This window comes from Ochotona curzoniae, unplaced genomic scaffold (assembly GCF_017591425.1).
Source record: "Ochotona curzoniae isolate NIBS_2020 unplaced genomic scaffold, NIBS_Ocur_1.0 contig_4792, whole genome shotgun sequence".
Classification (NCBI taxonomy): domain Eukaryota; kingdom Metazoa; phylum Chordata; class Mammalia; order Lagomorpha; family Ochotonidae; genus Ochotona; species Ochotona curzoniae.
Genome location: NW_024466389.1, coordinates 9,538,673 through 9,558,000, shown reverse-complemented (window position 1 = coordinate 9,558,000; position 19,328 = coordinate 9,538,673). Strand labels below are relative to the sequence as shown.

At 53.9% G+C, this 19,328-nt stretch overlaps 1 protein-coding gene across 1 annotated transcript; it reads left to right on the top strand.

The window, feature by feature from the left end:
- The first annotated feature begins 5,272 nt into the window (after positions 1-5,272).
- Positions 5,273-19,112, top strand: SPATA21 (spermatogenesis associated 21). The gene is made up of 9 exons (XM_040987620.1): positions 5,273-5,287; positions 5,860-6,269; positions 6,561-6,649; positions 8,541-8,678; positions 9,888-9,959; positions 10,076-10,193; positions 17,517-17,692; positions 18,411-18,588; positions 19,055-19,112. The coding sequence occupies exons 1-9, from the start codon at positions 5,273-5,275 to the stop codon at positions 19,110-19,112; spliced, it is 1,254 nt and encodes a 417-aa protein (XP_040843554.1).
- Positions 19,113-19,328: the final 216 nt, after the last annotated feature.

Genomic DNA, 19,328 nt, shown 5'->3' with positions numbered 1-19,328 from the left:
GCTCCTGATCTAGCCCAGGGCCTTGACTGTGTCATGTCCTAGCTATCTGACAGCACTTACACTAGAGGCCTGTGGGCCAGGGGCCTATAGACATGTGGATGGGGGGGTGGTGAGAAGCCCCTCTGAGAGGCTGGGGTGGCAGACCCGTGAAAGTCCCGGGGGCTGGGCGGTGGGTGAAGGGATGAGCCTTGGACTGGGCGCTGCCCTGACCTTGGGTTTCTCCCCTGTCTAGGAGGGAGGCAGTGGAGAGCCAGTTAGCGCTGGGGCCTTCTCCTGTATCAGTAAGTAGAGGCCGAGTGGGACTGGGGCTGGGTGTGTGTGTGGCAAGGTGGGGGAATGAGGAGGAGAGAGGAAAAGGGGTGGGAGCTGGAGTCACACCGGAGAAGGAGCAAGTGTGGATGTGCGTGTACCTGCATATGCATGCGTGTACATGTCCATGTGTAGATATGTGTGCAAATGTGTGTATGCATATGTGTGTGCATGAACATATATGTGCGTGTGTGTGTTTGGAGCGAAAGTCAAGGATGCTACTGTGCCCAGAAGGCTCTACCCGTCAGCACATGGACATGGTGCAGTGACCCAGGGGCGCTGGCCCTAGTTCCTGACTTCTGGCTTGCCCGCTCTGCCCCCTGTGCAGCATGGTCCCCTAGCAGACACCTGCCCTCACCCGCTCCAGTGTCTCTTTCTTTTTTTTTAAAGATTTTTTTTTTTTTATTAAAAGTCACATATACAGAGAGGAGGAAAGACAGAGAGGAAGATCTTCCGTCCGATGATTCACTCCCCAAGTGAACGCCACAGCCAGAGCTGGATGGGAAGTGGAACTTCCAGGATTAGAACTGGCACCCATATGGGATCCTGGCACGTTCAAGGCGAGGATTTTGCCACTAGGCCACGCTGCCGGGCCCCAGTGTCTCTTTCTCTTTAAGGATTTCAAAATTTGTATCTGAGAGGCAAATTCACAGAGAGAGAAGCATGCATGTATGCGTACACACACACACACACACACACACACACACACACACACAGATCTTCCGTCTGCTGGTTCACTCCCAGATGGCTGCAATGGCTGGAGCTGAGCCCACCTGAAGCCAGGAGCATCCTCCTGGTTTCCTACACGGGTGCTGTGGTCCAAGGACTTGGGTCATCCCCGCTGCTCTCAGGCCTTACGCAGGAAACTGGATGGGAAGTAGAGCAACCGGACACAAACTAGCGCTCATGTGGTATGCCAACTCTGCAGGAAGATTAGCCCTAAGTTTCTTCTCTTTTTCTTTATTTCTTCTTTCCTTTCCTTCCCTCCTTCCTTTCTCTCTCTCTTCTTTCATTTATTTGAAAGACAGACTACCAGAGAGACAAAGAAAGAAGAGATCTTCCAGGTACTGATTTGCTCCCAAAATAAATACAACAGCTAGGGTTGAGCCAGGTTGAAGCCAGGCACCAAAAACTCCATCCGAGCCTCTGACATGAGTGGCAGGGACCCAAGCAGGTGGACCATCTGCTGCTGCTCTCCCAGGTATATTGGCAGGGAGCCAAATCAGAAGTGGAGTGGCTGGGAATGGAACTTGTGCTCCAACATGCCAGACTAGTGTGGCAAGCAGCAGTTCAAACTGCAGCGCAATGCCTGCCCCTCGCTCCTCTTTCTTCTCTTTCTTCAATCTATCTCAGTGTAAGACTTTTCTGAGGCCTCAAATGTCTTTGCTTTGCTCAAATGGAAATGTATCCTTCCAGGACCCACCTAGCAGCAGAACAGACGACCGTGCTACCATGTCCCCTGCCTTCCCCATCATGTCTCCAGTCTCTGGGGAAGCACCCTGGGATCCCTTCTGCTTTTGCAGGCAGCTGCTCCCAGCCTCCCTTCATGGCTCCTCCTTGCCCAGGTCACCTCCAGAATCCACGCGTCACGCCCTCCACCTGTGGGCTCTCCCTGGGTGGTCTCAGCCTCTGATTTCTGCCCCCTAGTGCCATTGTCAAAGTAGACATAGCCAGCGCAGAACCAGGAATTTTCCACCCTAGACCTGCTCTTCATCCTCGCCCAGGGGCTCGCATCCCCAACTCATAATCACTTCTGGTCCTCTCTTTCCCCTGACCACTCTTTCAACATATTCAACAAGCCCTACCTCGCACTACCTACAAAATAAACCTTGAATCAGTTCTTTCCTTCTCCCTCATCTCCCGTCGGGGCCAAGCCCCATCCTCTCAGAGTGTGAGTCAGAACCTTCACAAAGAGCCAGCGGGCTCTGTGTGTCACCACTCTGATTTCCATCCTCCCACTGCAGGGCCTTGGCACGTGCCATGCCCTATGCCTCAAGTTCTTCCCATAGCCGTTCTCATCGCTGACCCCTGGGAGTGACTCATGCCCCAGCTGAAATGCAATCTTGCGAGCAAAGGCTTCCCTGGCCACCCTGGCTCACAGAGCCCATCGGCCACAGCTGCCAGGTTTGATATCTTGGTGGGATTTGCCTTAGCTGACTCAATTGTGTAATTTGTGGACTTGTTTACAACTTTACAACATGAGCTCGATGGCGACACCTACTCCGGTACCCGGTCCTAAGACAGAAGCCAACGCACAGTAGGAACTCAGCGTGAATGTACTGAATAATGAGTGGGCAGGAGGGACACGAGTCCTCAGGTCCAATGAGAAGTTAGACTTCAGAGTGATTCCTTGCACCTGCATTTCCTTCTTCCTTCCCAGTCACATGTATAACCATGAACTGGCTAGTGGGAACTGGCTAGCGCAAGAGGGGCAGATGGAAAGTGCAATCTGAACTCCGGCAAGAACACATTCAGTATTGATGGCAGGCTACGCCGGGAGGAAAAGGGAGGGGACAGCAGGGGCCAGTACCCTGCTCCTGAGGGTGTTGCCCAGGTGAGAAGTCCTAGGCAGGAAATGGTGCAGGCATGCAGGGGAGCAGCCGTGGAGTGTCAGACAGGCCATGGGGAGACACATTTCACTGTGTAATAACACCTGTGAAGTCATCGGGCAGGACGAGGGACACTGGTGGGCCGCTCTGCAGTCTCTGAGCAGAGAGGCCAAGCGACTCAAGCGAGGAGGTGACACTAGAGTCAAGGCTTACATGGCTAAAAATAATAAATAAATAAAGAGGCTTGAATGGCTAAAACAAATGAGTGAGGCACAGATACGGGACAAGCACCTTCTGGTGAGGACCCAATGGAAATGAACTGTTAAAGCCAAGTCCAGCGGGAAGATCACAACGGAGGAAGACAGGGTGACAGGGGTGGGAGGCATGCGGGGGGTAGACAGAGCAGGGGCCCCAAGGTCAGGGTGAGGGCTTAGGAAAGCTAGGCTGTTGAAGATCTTCTGGCAAGTTGATGAGGGACGAGCTGATGTGGGCTGGGAACACTGGGGTGGCAGCTGGTGGGTCACAGGTCTGTGGCCTGAGAAATGGTCTGATCAGGAGCAGAGCTGGAAGGAACCACGCAGGCACTTTGGAGGTGGTGCCAGGAGGCCTTGTCGATGGCCACATGGTGGAGGAGATGTGGGTGGGAGGGAGCTGAGCTGGAAGGTCTCTAGGAGCACAACCATTGGGATGGGTACTAGTAACAAGACAGGGACAGCTGATGACATATGGGGTGACAATGTGGAGACACTGGAACCCTAGTGTGCTGTTGGCGGGATGGTGTGGCTGCTGGAAAACTGTGTGATGGTTGGTTAGAAGACTGGGAACTGGTGTTGTGGCATGGCAGGTAAAGCTACCTGTTGTACTGGCATCCTGTATGGGCACTGATTCGAGTCCTGGGTGCTTCACTTCTGACTCAGCTTCCTGCTAATTAGCTTGGGAATGCAGCAAAGGATGGGCCAAGTGCATGGGCACCCGTATCCATCTTGGAGACCAGGAAGAAGCTCCTGGATCCTGGCTTCAGTCTAGCATGGCCCTGGCCATTACAGTCATTTGGGGAGTGAATCAGCAGATGGAAGATCCTTCTGTCTCTTCCTCTTTCTCTCTCTCTCTCTAATGCTTCCTTTTCAATTAATAAGAGAAAATTCAAAAAGAAAAATTAAACTGGAAGGTCTGGTTTTGAGTCTCAGCTTCTGCTAGTGCGAACCTTGGAAAAACAGATATTTCAAGTGCTTGAGTCCTTTTCACTCACATGAAAGACTTGGATGGAGCTCCTGGCTCCTGGCACCTGGTGCCTGGCTCCTGGCTTTGGCCTGGCCCAGCCCCAGGCATTTGGGAAATGCACCAGCAGATGGGAGCTCTCTCTTTCTGTCTGATTCTCAAATAAATAACAAATACAGTTTTTTTTAATTAAAATTTTTTAAAGATTTATTTTTATTATTTATTTATTGGAAAGGCAGATATACAGAGAGCAGAGACAGAGAGGAAGATCTTCCGTCCGATGATTCACTCCCCAAGTGAGCGCAACGGTCGATGCTATGCCGATCCGAAGCCAGGAGCCTCTTCTGGGTCTCCCACGCGGGTGCAGGGTCCCAAAGCCTTGGGCCGTCCTTGACTGCTTTCCCAGGCCACAGGCAGGGAGCTGGAAGGGAAGAGGGGCTGCCGGGATTAGAACCGGCGCCCATATGGGATCCCGGGCGTGCAAGGCGAGGACCTTAACCACTGTGCCACCGCACCGGGCCCCAATTAAAAAATTTTTAAATGATTCAGTGAGTCCACTTCTGGGTATTTGTCCATCAGAACCAATAGCAGGGCTTCCAAGAGCTGTTGGTACAGCCAGGTTCCCAGTTGTGTCACTCACAGTCGCTAATATTGACCAGGGTGACCACTGAAGGCAACTGCATCAACAAAGCATGGTCTATGGCCCACTGCAAAATTAACCTTGAAAAGGAAAGAATTTGTTCCCACATCTACAACAGCGTGGGCAGACCTTGGGACACTGTATGCAAACACAGGGCGATTTAAGAATACTGTGTAGAACAGGGCCCGGCGCGGTGGCGCAAGTGGTTAAAGGTCCTCGCCTTGCACGCCCGGGATCCCATATGGGCGCCGGTTCTAATCCCGGCAGCCCCGCTTCCCTTCCAGCTCCCTGCCTGTGGCCTGGGAAAGCAGTCGAGGACGGCCCAAAGCTTTGGGAACCTGCACCCGCGTGGGAGACCCAGAAGAGGCTCCTGGCTTCGGATAGGCATAGTATCGGCCCGTTGCGCTCACTTGGGGAGTGAATCATCGGACGGAAGATCTTCCTCTCTGTCTCTCCTCTCTGTATATCTGCCTTTCCAATGAAAAAATAATAAAAATAAATCTTTAAAAAAAAAAGAATACTGTGTAGAACAGGGGCTGTAAGGTGCGCCAGGGGCATGGCCTTGCTGGAGGTGGGTAGGGAAAGCCCACCCCTCTGCTGGAGGGCAGACGTGTAGGAGGTGGCAGCATCTGCTGAACCACTGAGTAGGAACTGACTCAGTGTGTCTGCCAAAGATTTATGGGAAAGGAGAATTGCAAGTTTATTTTGCTGCGAACAGCTTTTGCCATCCACACATAGTTTTTCCCTGGCACACATTTTCCATGAAGACCCCTGCAGATGGAGAAATGAGGCAGATACGGTCCTGCTCTCCAGGGACTTAGCTCCCAGTCAGACAGGCAAGCAGCAGGTGCCCACAACATCACTGCAAGTGGTAGATAGCAGCAGCCAAGGGGGTGGGGACCAGGAGTCAGTCACTCAAGACCTCAGCCCACAGGGCTACGAAGTGACTGGTCATAGGCGTTGGTCGGGGAGGATCCCAAGGCAGGAGCTAGTAGGAGGCATGGGAGATTTGGGGCACATCCTTCAGGGGTTGCAACAGGAAGCAGTTTCAGGTTTCCCCAGAGTCTGGGTACAAGGAGAAGCTTGAGGGGAGGGGATCTGCTAAGCCACAGGCCTCCCTGATGCCCCCTGCTGTCCCCACAGGTAAGGAACACCAGGGAGCAGAGGGGGCCTGTGATGGCTACAGGTGCCCAGAGCCTCTCACCGCCTCGCCAGGGCTTCATGAAATGCTTGCTGGAAGTGGAGGAGGAGGAAGAGGCCGCCCACCGGAGAGCCTCAAAGGCCCGGGCCCTGCCAGGCCGGAAGTTTCCTAGGAGCCCGACCCCCGGGCCCATCTCAGCCCCAAGTCTACCCATCTCACTGACACCGCAGACCCCCACGTCAGCTCCTGCCCCTGCCCCTTCATGGACCTGGTCCTTGACCCCTGGGTCTGGCCCTGTCTCCATGGGCGCTGCGGTGGCTGCAGCACCCAACCCCACTCTGCGGGCGCCCTGGAGAAGGATGGAACTCCCACAAGGGAGTAGCGAAAGGACCCTGAGCTACTATAGGGCACGGTAGGGTAGAGGTCCCACCTCCATGGTCCCCAGACAACCTCCGCCCCATCCCTGCACCTGTCTGATTCTTCCCGCATGTCCCCTTGTCACTCTCTCTCTTCCCGTATTATCCAGATCTGTACCTCCTCTGGTCCCCTCTTCTTGTCCCCTTTGGCTTCCCCACCTCCTCAACCTCCTCAACCTCCCCCAGGACTCTTCCTGGCCTCCATTGCCCTCTGCCAGCTCTTGATGGCAGCCGCAGGACAGGGCAGGCAGGCTGCAGGTGACCACTGGCTGGCCTTGGTCCCACAGGCAGGAGCCAGAAGAGCACAGCATCTTGAAGTTGTGTCAGAGCTGGGAGGAGCGGGCCGAGGAGCACCTCACCCTGAGGCAGGAGGAAGGTGAGGATGGCTTTGTACGTGTGGGCAGGTGGGGCGATTTACAGCTCGCGCCACTGCCCTGCTGCCCACCTCAGCGGGCAGAAGGGGCTTCCGGCACCTGCCCCAAGGACACTGAGGGTGGGGAACAGCAGACCTAGGGTTCCCCCAGGCTCAGAGCTAACTCTGAGGGTGACAGAAGCTTTGCAAAGGGCCACAGGTTCAGAGGTATCCTGCTACGCTCCATGCATGCCTACTCTGTTGGGCTCCTTCAGAGGCGTCCCAAGGCGCCTGCTGGTCCTAGGCAGCCTCTGACCCGCTGATGGACTCCCTGCCTCGGCAGGCTCCCACTTCCCACTGCACCTCACGCTCACCCCAAAACTTAAAAATCCTGAACACACACTTCAGTATGTGCCTCTGTATGTGCCTCTGGGGGTGCTGTGACCTCCCTCCTCCCACCCACCCCCAGTCCCCCAAAGTCTATGGCTCTCCTGCCTCCCCTGAACATCCTCAGGGGCCCCCTACCGCCCCAACCTTGAACTTGGCTCCTTTGAGGGTTAAAACCTGCTAACTACTTTGCATGGGAGGGGCCCAGGGCATGTGTTCCAACAGCTCCAGCTGTTGGGGATGTGGGGACTGACCTCTCCAACCACTGATGAGGACCTGGGGACCGCGTTAGAGGGCATGAAGGGTCAGGGTCCCCACCACCATCTCAGGAAAACTGAGGAGCAGCTTGGCACCTGGCGTGTGGTGACCCAGTCAACTTGGCTGCCACCACCCCATGCCGGGCGGCTAAACAGCAAGCATCCACTCAGTTTCTCACCTCCCTGGATGCCGGAAGCCCAACACCAAGGTGCTGGCGGGACTGCCTTCTCACTGTGGCCCCACATACTCTCCCCCCGGTGTGTGCACATCCTGGATCATCCTGGGCATGTCTGTCACCAGTCCTCCTCCACATATTAAGAGACACCAGCCGTATAAGATTAGCACTCAAGGCTATGGCCTCATTTTACCTTCAAGACCTTTCTAAAGGCCTTGGCCCCACACTTAGTCCCAGCTTGAAGGGGTTGGGGCTGCAAGAGGGCTTTGCAGGGAACCCAGTCCGGCCCACTGTGGACAGCAGAGCCAGGGGTCGGGAAAGCAGACAGCACACGTGCTAGAGCAGGCCATGGTTTGGCATCAGCATGCTTTCTGTCTTTGCCCTGGCCCACAGAAGTGGCTGTAGACACCATGGTCAAAGGGCCCTAGGCCCTGTGAACCTCACTTTGCCATCTCCGTAAGGGCGTGTAAGCATGCTGCCCTGGAGGGAATGGGAAAAGACTGAACAAGAATATGGCTACAGAGAGCTTAGCTCACTGCCTGGCACATACAGAGTGCCCTCAAGTGGGGATACTCTGGGTGCCAAGTGGAGACTACTCAGGAGCCCTGGCAGAACAGTGAGTTCAAGGGCACCAGACCGCTCTGTTCCTTTTACTGATTTCTAAAAAGATTTATTTAATTAATTTAAAAAGACAATAAAGAGAGAGACTTTTATCTTGCTGGTTCACTTTCCCAAAGGGTTACAGCACCCAGGGCTGAGCCAGGCCAAAGCCAGGAGACGGAAGCTTCTTCCACATCTCCCAAGGGGTGTGGAGGCCCAACTACTTGGATCATCTTCCGCTGTTTGTTCTGACACAGCAGCAGGGAGCTGGATGGGAAGTGGAGCAGCTGGGACTCGAACCGGTGCCCACATGGGATGCCTTAGCCAGCTGGACCCCACAACACCGGCCTCTCCACCCTTGCCTGTCTTTGCCCCTCCCCATGACCATGGCGGAGGAGGATGCTGGGCAGGAGGGGCTTGGCGTGTCTAGGATGGATGGGGGGAGGGGAAATGACTCTCCCATTCCCACGCCCCACATAACCTGGCCTCCCGCAGCTTTCCGCAGCTACTTTGAGATGTTCAATGGCCCGGGGGAGGTGGACGCACAGAGCCTGAAGAACATCCTGCTGCTGGTGGGCTTCTCCCTGACGCCAGCCCAAGTGCAGGACGCCCTGATGAGCGCTGACGTTGACGGTGAGTCGGGGGAGCCCTGGGAGGGGGGGGTGTCACGTGGGGCTCTGCCCTTGGCAGATTTGGAGTTGTTGAATAATGCTCTGTTGTCACAGCCTAGAAATTCCTAATCACTGCTGACCCAAGGACCCCCTCGCACAGATGTGGGGCAGGCCCAAGCTGTAGGGAGGCAGATGTGACTCGGCTGCCCTTTTCCTAGCTGTAAGCCTCAGGGTCTCCATCTGTAAAATGGGGCCAATAGCAGCACCAAGCTCAGAAGGCCATTATAAAGATGAAATGAAGCAACACAGGCAAAGCAGTCAACACACACTGTCACAGCATGCCCAGGGGGCACTGGCTGCACTTAATTCCTCCAGCCAGTGAAGGGCATCCGAATGCCTGCTGGTGCCCATCCCTGGGCAGAACACTGAGGACCAAGATTGCATCAGGACCAGAAGACCCCACCCTTGACTGAAGAGCTTGCGGGAGGTCACTGCCATCGGGTGCAGGCCAACACACCAGGGGCACCGACAGGGCTTGGAGGACGATAGGGGTTTCAGGAAGGTTTCTTGGAGGAGGTGACACCTGGTAAAAGGTCACGCAGGATTTGGGCCAAGAGAGAAGGGAGAAGGCGTTGAGGATGGCAGAAACAGCTCACGCAAGGTGGAGGGCCTTACCAGTGGCTTGGGGTGGTCGCCCACAGGGAGCACTGGGACCGTCCCCTGCAGCAGTGTACAAGTGTAAGCTCTCTCTCTCACACACGTCCAGAACCCCAGCGCCTGCCTTCATCATCGCTTCTCACCCTTTTGGCTAAGATCAAGTGTAGTACCAGAGTCTTTGTGCCTCACAGCTCATCTGTGAAATGGGGATATGAGTATTGAGCGTCCCCAAGTGACAGCTTTAAGGACTGCAAACCATTCATTTATTCATTTACTGTGCACCTGCCTTAAAAAAATTTTTTTTTTAATTTATTTGAGAGAGAAAGAGAGAAAATCTCATCTTTCCCCTGGCCACTCCCTAAACTACTGCAACAAGTGGAGATGGGCTGGAAGGAGCTTGCATTCAAGACCTGGAGTTTTTATGGCAGACTTCAATTTCCACATCCGTTCTCCTGTGTGCATCATTGCTGCACTGGATTAGTGTTCCTTGTGTAATTAGACCCCAAAAGTAGTGGGCAGGGGCTGCCACGGTGGGACCAGCTCCGGAGGGCCCCACCTACCCTGTCACTCTCAGGAGATGGTCACGTGGACTTCAAGGACTTCCTGGCAGTGATGACAGACTCTAAGCGCTTCTTCTGCTCTGTGGGTGAGCGAGGTCAAACCCCGGGCAGTCGGAGCTGCAGGAGGGGCTGGGAGGCTGGGCTGGGCATGGGAACTGAGGGCCACAGGGTGGTGATGGCAGCCACTATCCCATGTCCCCAGAACAGAATGCCCTGATGGACACGGCTCTGCCCAACCCTCACACTCTGCTTTTTGAGATCCTGTCTCTGCTGGTGGAGATGCTGGCTTTGCCCGAGGCAGCCTTGGAGGAGATCACCAAGTAAGCGGGCTGCTTATCTGAGGGTTGGATGGTGGTGGGCACACAGGTGGCATCCTACATGAGACTTAGGACTCAAGGTGGTATGTGACAGAAGCAAGCCCAGCTAAAACTGGCTTAAGCCAAAGGGCAACATTTTGGCTGCAAAAACTGGTCAGGGCTTCAGGCCTGGCTGGATTGAGCAGACCAAATGGCGCCAGCTGAGAACCTCTCTCAGGCCATTCTTTTCCATGGACCCTGCCTCTGTGTCTCCTGGGTGGGTAGAGAGTGCATGGCTCCATAAGGAAGGAAGCCAGAATGATCCAGACAGCTAGGGCTAGAGGCCAAGGGGCACACGCAGGGCCCAGCCAACCTCCAGATGGCACCATGCAGCTCAGTCCTTAGTGTGCCCTGACCTCCAGGTCCTGTAAGAGGAATACACCTATTCCACTTTTCCAACTCTAGACCAGGCTTTTCCCACATGGAGCAGGGCACAGGCATAAGACAGCAGCCTACAGTATCAACTGAGTAGCCCCCAGGGCAAGACAACTGCTCTCTCGGCATCTTCCCTCAGCACGCACACATCCTCCTGGGGCAGGTGTTGGCACAGCAGACAAGATGCCACTCCCCACGCCGGCATCCCATATCCCAGCACCCAGGTTCTAGTCCCAGCCATGCTCCCACTCCAGCTTCCTGCTAACGTCTACCCTGGGAGGGAGCAGGTGATGGCGCTGGCGCTTGGCCCTCTGCTGTCCACCTGGGAGAAGGCCTGGATTGAGTTCCCGGCTCCTGGCTTTGGTCTGACCCAGCCCTGGTTGTTACAGATATTTGAGGGAATGAACCAGCAGATGGAAGATCTCTGCCTTCTTTCTCTCTGTGTCTTAACAAATAAAAAATTATATAAATGAAAAATTAAAACTACATAAACATAACTCTAAAGAACATAAATGACCAACTTAAAAAGCAAACAAACTCTCATGTGTCTGCCACTCAGCTTAAACCATTTGCAACCACACTGAAACCCCTACCCCGACCACAAACACCTTCACCCTTTTCCTGGGCCTGCTGGCTTTCGATTTCACTGCTGAATTTCTCCTTTGCTATTTGGTGAGGCTTCAAATGCGTAGCCACGTTAGAGCGCTCCACAGTGCACACTTAAGGACACCAGCTGCCTGGACTCCACCATGGCCAACCCTGTTCACCTTGGATTGAGATTTTCTGGTTGTTTCAGTCAGTTATGGTCATTTCCATCACAGTACTTCAGCACACACATCAGCTGGTGACCAGAATTTGTTCAGTATTTGGGATGTTAGCACTGTAGGTGGAGAGGTTGAGAATTAGCCTACCGTGCCACTGCACCAGGCCAAAAGATTTATTTATCTGAAAGGCAAAGAGAGAGAGAGAGAGAAATATCTTCCATTTGCTGACAAACTGTCCAAATGGCCTAGGCTGGGGCAAAGGCAGTACCCAAGAGCTTAAGGGTCTCCCACATGGATTCAAGGACCCAAGCCCTTGAGTTTTCTCCCACTGTTTTCCTAGGTGCACTAGCAGGGAGCTGAATCAGCAGTAGAACGGCTGGTGCCATGCACAGCTTCTATCTGTGACACTAGCAGCCAGGGATTCAACTGGTTCCCATATGGGATGCTGACATTACAGGCAGCAGCTTAATCCATTGTGCCACAACGCTGGCCCCATATCATTCCCTTTCACACACTTAGATGGAGTTTTTCTCAACCACTTGCAAATAAGTACAACAATACATCATGTTGGCCCTATTTCAGTATATGTGTTTTTTTTAAAAAAAGATATATTCATGTTTTTTATTGGAAAGACCAGGTTTATGGAGAGGAGAGACAGGAAGATCTTCCATCCACTGGTTCACTCCCCAAATGTCTGCAACAGTCAGAGTTGAGCTGCTCCAAAGTCAAGAGCCAGGAGCCTCCTGTGAGTCTTCCACAGGATCCCAAGGCGTCTTTGGACCATTCTCTACTGCCTTCCCAGGCCACAAGCAGGGAGCTGGATGGGAAGTGGAGCCAAAGGACACAAACCAGCACCCATACAGGATGCTCACACTTGCAATGAGAGGATTAGCCAGTTGAGCCATCATGCCTACGCTGGGGATGGGGGTTAGGGGTGGGGTGGGGTGGCCTCCAGTCCCTCCCACCATCCCGGCTGGCTGTCAAGGGCTCTGGCTTCCAATTATTACTCCTGCCGCTAGTGCCACAAGGCTTGGCTCAAGCTGTTCCCCTTGGGGGTGGCCTCCACCCCTTTTCTCCCTGGGGCTTCCCTGCTCACAGTTGTCTTGTTGCTATGTTGTCTCTGTGGTCATTCTGGTGTTGCCCCTCACCCCTGACAGGCCTGTGTCCCCCAAGGAGGCTCGCAGGGCACAGAGTGGGGCTCAGGGCAGCATATGAGAGACGAGGGAATGTGAGGGACGTGCCCTCATTTCTTTGAAGTTGCACTTAAGCTCTTGTACTCAGTTAGAGGAGCTGGTGGTTGTCTTGTCTTTCATGTGCGTCTGGCTCTTCATCCTTTCTCTGGAGTCAGCAATGGAGTGGCCCAGTCCCACCACAGGTGTTCCATGATCAGACCACAGATCCACGGGGTGTTCCCCGAGATCAGGGATCCCATAGACCCAAGCTTAGTCATACCATTTAGGGGGCCCACCCCCAGCCCCAGTTCCCGTTCTCCCATATGTATCAGCAGGTGTCCAACTGGTTGGGGGTCTCCCCAGAAGCCCCACTGGGTAATCTGTCTGCTCCAATTCCCACAAGCGCAGGTGGGTGCAGCAGTCTGAGCTGGGACCCAGATCTCCGTATTTCCCAATAATATTTTGTTATACATTCACAGTATCCTACCCATCTTGGGAAAGTTAACATTGACACAACACTGTTATCTGACCTGCAGTCCTTAGTCCTATTGGTCTTGACTTTTGTTCTTAGGGTCAGGGGCAGGAGATAGGGCATCTTCTTCCCCTCCTCCCCTGCCCCAATGCAGGATCCCCTTTTTATTGTTCCTGAAGGGTCCCTACTCTGGTCTTGCTGATGTCCCCTCCCGAGTTGGGGTTCATGGGGACTAGAAAAGTGTGGAGTATGCTCCTTCTGTGTACTGCCTCAGGGAGCCCACAGACCATCTATTCAAGGTGACTTCTGCCTTGGTTGCTCCACTGTAGTTTTTGTTTTACATTTTGTGAGCAATACTTATGCTTTTGGGAGTTCCTTTGTATCATGTAGATGTTTCTCTCTCACACTTGGGCCCCTGCTTCAGCACCCATTGATGACTCATAATTAAATCAGTGATGACTCTAATGTTTGGCAAATGCTGACTTCCTGTCATCCCTCTGCATGTGAGCTGGCACCTGGCTAAGGAGAGCGCTCATTCCCCTATACTGTTTGCTTGTTTCTTGTCACCATCATGGTTTAGGAACTGCCTACTTCTTATAGTCATATTACATTTTGCTTTACAGTTCTTTAAAATAACTTTGAGAGAGAGACACCCAGAGTCAGTCAGGGCTGGATCAGGCTAAAACCAAGATCCCAGGACTCCATGCAGGGATGCAAGCATCTAAGCCAGCAGTGGCTGCTGCCTCCCAGGGTGCGCATTAGTAGAAGCTGGAATCAGAAGTGGAGCCAGAACTCAGACCCAGACTTTAACGTGGGATGCAGGCATCCCAGAGCCAACTTAACTTCTGCACCAAGCATCCACCCCTTACCTCATACTTCAGGCTCAAACATTTGAACTGATAAATTGAATATTTTAGCATCACATTGTAATCACAATGTTCCCTGGTGATATTTTTGTCTTATTAAATGACTGTATCCATTTCTCATAGTATTCAACTTTAAAAATAAAAAAGATTTATTTATTTTTTTATTGGAAAGGCAGATGTACAAAGATCTTCCGTCTGACGAGGAGAGACAAAGATCTTCCGTCTGACGATTCACTCCCCAAGTGGCCGCAATGTCCAGTGCTGTGCTGATCCGGAGCCAGGAACCAGGAACTTCCTCCCAGATCTCCCACACAGGTGCAGGGTCCCAAGGCTTTGGGCCGTCCTCAACTGCTTTCCCAGGCCACAGAGAACTGGATGGGAACTGGAGCTTCCGGGATTAGAACTGGCATCCATATGGGATCCTGGCGTGTTCAAGGCGAGGACTTTAACCGTTACGCTATTGTGCCGGACCCTAGTATTCAACTTTTATAATTTTTATTCTATTATTTAATTTTTAAAATTAGAGGGTGGATGGGGCTGGCATTGTGATGTAATAAGTTGCTGCCTGAAACATCAGTATCTCATAGGGCTGCCGGTTCAAATCCTGGCCACTCCCCTTCCAATCTCAGCTCCCTGCTATGCATTTGGGAAAGCAGTGGAAGATGGCCCAAGTACTTGGGCCCTGCCACTATGCAGGAGACTCAGATGAAGTTCCTGCCTCCCAGGCTGGAGTGTGACTGATCCCTGGCAGTTAGGGCCATTTGGGAAGCTAAAGAACAGATCGGTCCTGCTCTTCCTCTTTCTGTAACTGCTTCTCAAAACAAAATTAGAAGTAGGTATTTGCCCCGGCCCATATCCCACATGAAAGTACCTGACTCAAGTCCCAGCTCAAGCTGCTTGTTGCAGCTGCCTGCTACTGCACACCTGAAGGGGCGTGCCATCTCTGGCACCCCTGAATTCCCAGCTTCTGCTTTCAGCTTGGCCCAACCTTGGCAATTATGGACATTTTGCAGCTGTGCCATCTCTTTCGAATTAAAAAAATAAATGGATGCTTAAAAACATTCATTTATTTGAAAAGCTGGAGAGAGATTGTCTCCATCTGCTGGTTCATTCTCAAATGGCTGCCATGGCCCTGGGAACAAGCTCAAAGATTAGGCCAGCCTCCTGTTGCTTTTCCAAGCCACAAGCAGGGAGCTGGATTGGAACTGGAACAGCTGGGAACCTATGGGACGCTGGTGCACCACTGTGCTTCCCCCCCACCCCCCGCTTTTTTTTTCTATTTGAAAGGGAGAGTGAGAGGAATCTTTGATCCACTGGCACACTTCCTAAATGGCCTCAACGGCCAGGATGAAGTCAGGAGCCTCTTCCTGGTCTCCCACACAATATGGCAGGGGCCCAACCACTAGGGCCATCTTCCGCTGCTTTCCCAGGCACATTAGCAAGGAGCTGGATCAGAAACAGGGCAGTCTGTTTGGGATGTCAGTGCCGCAGGCAGCAGCTTAACATGGTATACCCCAACACCAGTCCCAAGGTGTCTATTACTAAGCAAGAATTTGTGGCTGGGCATTTTTTTAATGCCTTTTCACCTCCCCTGTCTGCTGGTTCACTCTCCAAGTGGTCACAATCCAGAGCTGAGCCAATCTGGAGCCAGGAGCTTCTTCTGCGTCTCCTGCATGGATGTAGGGTCCCAAATCCTTGGGTCATCCACTATTGCTTTCCCAGGCCACAAGCAGGGAGCTGGATGGGAAAGTGAAGCAAGCAGATTATGAACTAGCAGCCATATAGGATCCCAGTGGATGCAAGGTGACAATTTAGCCACTAGGGCATAGCACTGGGCCCTTTTGAAAGGCAGAATAATAAAGAGGGAAAGAGGGATTTTTTCCCATTCCCTGGCTCACTGCCCTTATGGCCACAACGATCGGAGTGGGTCAGGCTGACGCCAGCAGGCTGGAGCTCCTTCTGGATCTCACACGTGGGTGCAGGGCTCCAGGGCTGTACTACTTCCATGTGTAGGTGCATTAGGAGGAAGCTGAGGCAGAGCAGCTGGGACTTAACGGGTGCGCCAATATGGAATGCCAGCGTTGCAGCTGATGGCCTAATCTTTTGCACCACTATTTGTTTGAAAGGCAGACAGGTTTTCCATCAGTTGATTCCATCTCCAAATGCCCACAACAGCCAGGGCTGGGCCAGGCTGAAGCCAGGAACTGGACCTGGATCTCCCAGATGGCAACAATCCCAAGACCCGAGCCCTGACCTGTTGCTGCCCAGCATGCCCATCAGCAGGAAGCTGGACTTAAACTCACTCTTAATCACTAAGTCAAATGTCCGTCGCCTTTACCCAAGTAGCTTTAGGTCAGAGGTCAGTGGTCAGTGCTTTTACCAACAATGATATCCCTGTGAGGTTTGTCAGCTCTGGCATTGGCAGTGCCCTGGGCAGCCCCATTATCAGCTCCACCCTGTTGCCCTCTGCCCATCACGACATGGTTGCAACCCTCACACTCACTGAATTCTAGGTGGGTGCACCATAAGACCCTGCGATACTACAGTTCAACCAGGAAGGAATTTGTTTCATAGGTTCGAAACTGTGCAGAAGCGAGTAGACACGGTGAACCTACACAATGAGAATGTCTGCCCATTTTCTTCCCAATTGCTCTTCCACTCCCAGTCAATCCTAATCCAACCTGCATCTGCATTCAGGCACACAGGAAGTGCAAGGAAGGAAGCTGACAACAAGCCACTTCCTTTGAAACTGATGTAAAGTTGCACACAGCCCGTCCAGGATCCTGGGGTCTCTCGAGGCTTTAGGAAAACAGCCTGGATGCCTCAGCGGCCACCTCTCTTGGCCAAGCCAGACCGGGCAGGGCCTGAACTCCCCTCCGAGACTTCAGGGCTGCACAGAGATGCACCAGGGCAGGAAGCAGAGACCCTGGCCTGCCACCGCCTGTGGCCATCCCTGTGCAAAGCCAGCTGAAGCCTGTGCAGGGCAGCTGCTGTGCCAGCAGCTAGAGTGAGGTGGGGCTGAGACTGCGACACGGCAAGTTCAGGAGGATGTCCATCACCCTCTGACAAGTCCTTAGAAGAGCGGTCAGCACATAACATGCTCAGCAAAAGTCGGCTGAGGGCAGGACCCTTGCAGCCCAGTGAGGGGAGAGGCCAGTGCAAGCAGTCAAGGAAACAGCAGCTGTGCGTTCTGAGGGTTTAAGCATGGGTTGTCAGGGGCCTGCAGGGGCGCCCAGAGAGCCTCCAGGAGGAGACGGAGTGAGAGTTATCTGCACAGCTCAGTACAAGTATCAGTGACAAGTCAGGTGACACCATAGCCCAAGCTCTCAGGTGCCAGATGGTGCTGAATGCTGGCTGGGCCCTGTTCTCAGGTCCTAAGGCAAATGGACTGTCTGCTTTACCCAGGGAAATTTGAAGTGCAGAGAAGTCCTGTGACTTGCAGGACAGGGCAGATCATCGTCTCCCCATCCTTGCTGAAGGGCCTGGAGCTCCATGCACTGAAGCAGGAAGCAATTTGCCCCCAGGATACCGGGAGTGAAAGGCAGAGCTGGTGGGGCAGGGCTGGGGCTCAGGAGTTGGCTAACTGCAGAAGAGCCAGGCTGAGAAGGTGGGCATCTCCTCTCTAAACTCTCCCTCAGCTACTACCAGAAGAAGCTGAAGGAAGGGACATACAGGGCCCACGTGGCGGACATGGCCACAAGCCGGCTGCGGCCGCAGAAGCAGCTTCCTTCTGGCCTGCAGCCCGCGGACAGCTTCGAAGTCCCAGAACGAAGAGTCCTCAGGATCTTGAGCCGACTGAAGCAACAAAACTATGGTGAGGGTCTGGGCCAGGTGGGCCGGGCTGCAGCTGCGTGGACGAGGACTTTTGCTCCCCTGCCCCATACCTCACAGCCAGGTGCTGAGAGGCCTGGTGCCCCCACTGGGCTTAACAAAGGGCCTCAGTAATCACCAACCCACAGGTAGCTCCAGGACACCGGAGCTCAAGCTGGGCCAGAAGGGGGCAGCTGCGAGACCTGCAATCCCAGCTCAAGACAGAGCCAGTCACCGAGCCAGGTCCTGGGCAGAAGGGCCGGGAGTCCATACTCATCATCATGTATTAACTGACCCGTTAGACACACAGTTACCACTGAAGGAAGTTCAAGCAGCTTGCCCAAGCTGTGGCATGGGCACATGAGTCCAGACTTCACCGGGCAAGGCTGCCTTTTTGGCTCAGGTGCTGTTTATTAAGACTTCCACTGTGTGCCAGGTGATGAGGTGTGGAATTCTCAGTTATTTCTAGAACGTGCCTATCAAAAATCCGCCAGGAGCTATCCTTTGGAAGCTGTCACTAGCTCTTCATCTGTGCTTGGTGGGCACAGTTACCCTTCAGTCCTCCAATGCTGGGGAGGATATCCCCTCAAGGAAGTGAAGCGACCTGCCCAAACCCTGTCCTCCGCTTTCCCCCTTGCAACGGTGCTCAAGCTGGAGCTTCCCCTGGGCCTGCCTGCCTCCTAAGGCTAGCATGCTCTGATGCTCGCCTCCTTCTCCACCAGCTGCCAACCTGCAGAGCCCCTATGCCCAGGTGCCCTGTATCCCGCTGTGCCCGCGGCTGGACAAGAAGATAGTCCAGCGGAAACAGGGCAGCCATTACGTGCTAGAGCAGTACACCTCCTCCAGCCTGGGCTCGGATGCTCGCTGCTGCTTCTACCAGCCGGGATCTCAAGGCAGAAGGCAGGTGCCCGGGGGTGAGGGCCTGGGCCCAGGTCTGTTCTGTGCTTCTTTCCCAAGAGGCCATGTGAATGAAGCCCTGCATGGAGCAAAGTGGGCAGCTTTCCAGGAGATACTGCCCAAGACTGCTTGTTCTGGGCAGGGGAAAGGGAGACAGGGCAGAAATGAACTTGCTGTGTCCCGAGTGGTCATTTCACCAAAGCCTTCCTGGGCCTGGGAACTGGGCACTTCTAGGGCTGGCATCCCCTCCCACATTAGCTCTTCTCATCTGGCTCCCCAGCAAGAGAAGCAGGCTTAGTGGCAGGGGAGGAGAAGGTCCTCTGTGGCAGTCCCCTCCCAGGCAGGCTTCAGGGGGAAGGGGTAGGCTCCATCCCTTGCAGAGAGAAGACTCCACTCCCACAAGGCTGGCTTGTCCTGGAGGGCCGTGGGGGAGTCAAATGTCTCCCCCCCCTCTACTCCCTCCCTGCAGAGAATACAGCTCTGACAGCAGGAAGTGGCTCAGCTCCGTACCAGCTCCAACTCCCTGACTCTTCTCTGGGCCCACGGGCGGGAGTTTGGTTGTATGTGGCCTGGTAAGCCAATAAACACCACAAACATCAGCCTCCTGCCAAGCCTACAGTCCATGGTCTCCCTGCCTCACTCGAGCTCAAGAACCCCCACAGCCCCCGCCTGGGCTGGGTTCCTGCCACAGGTGGCCAGAGAGCCTGCGCCGGCAGCCCCTCAGCGGAAGGTACAGTCTCCCC

Excerpts from the sequence above, each read along its gene's own strand:
- SPATA21 (XM_040987620.1), top strand. Across the intron at positions 8,679-9,887 it reads GATGAGCGCTGACGTTGACG|GAGATGGTCACGTGGACTTC; the intron begins GTGAGTCGGGGG and ends TGTCACTCTCAG. Across the intron at positions 9,960-10,075 it reads GCGCTTCTTCTGCTCTGTGG|AACAGAATGCCCTGATGGAC; the intron begins GTGAGCGAGGTC and ends CCATGTCCCCAG.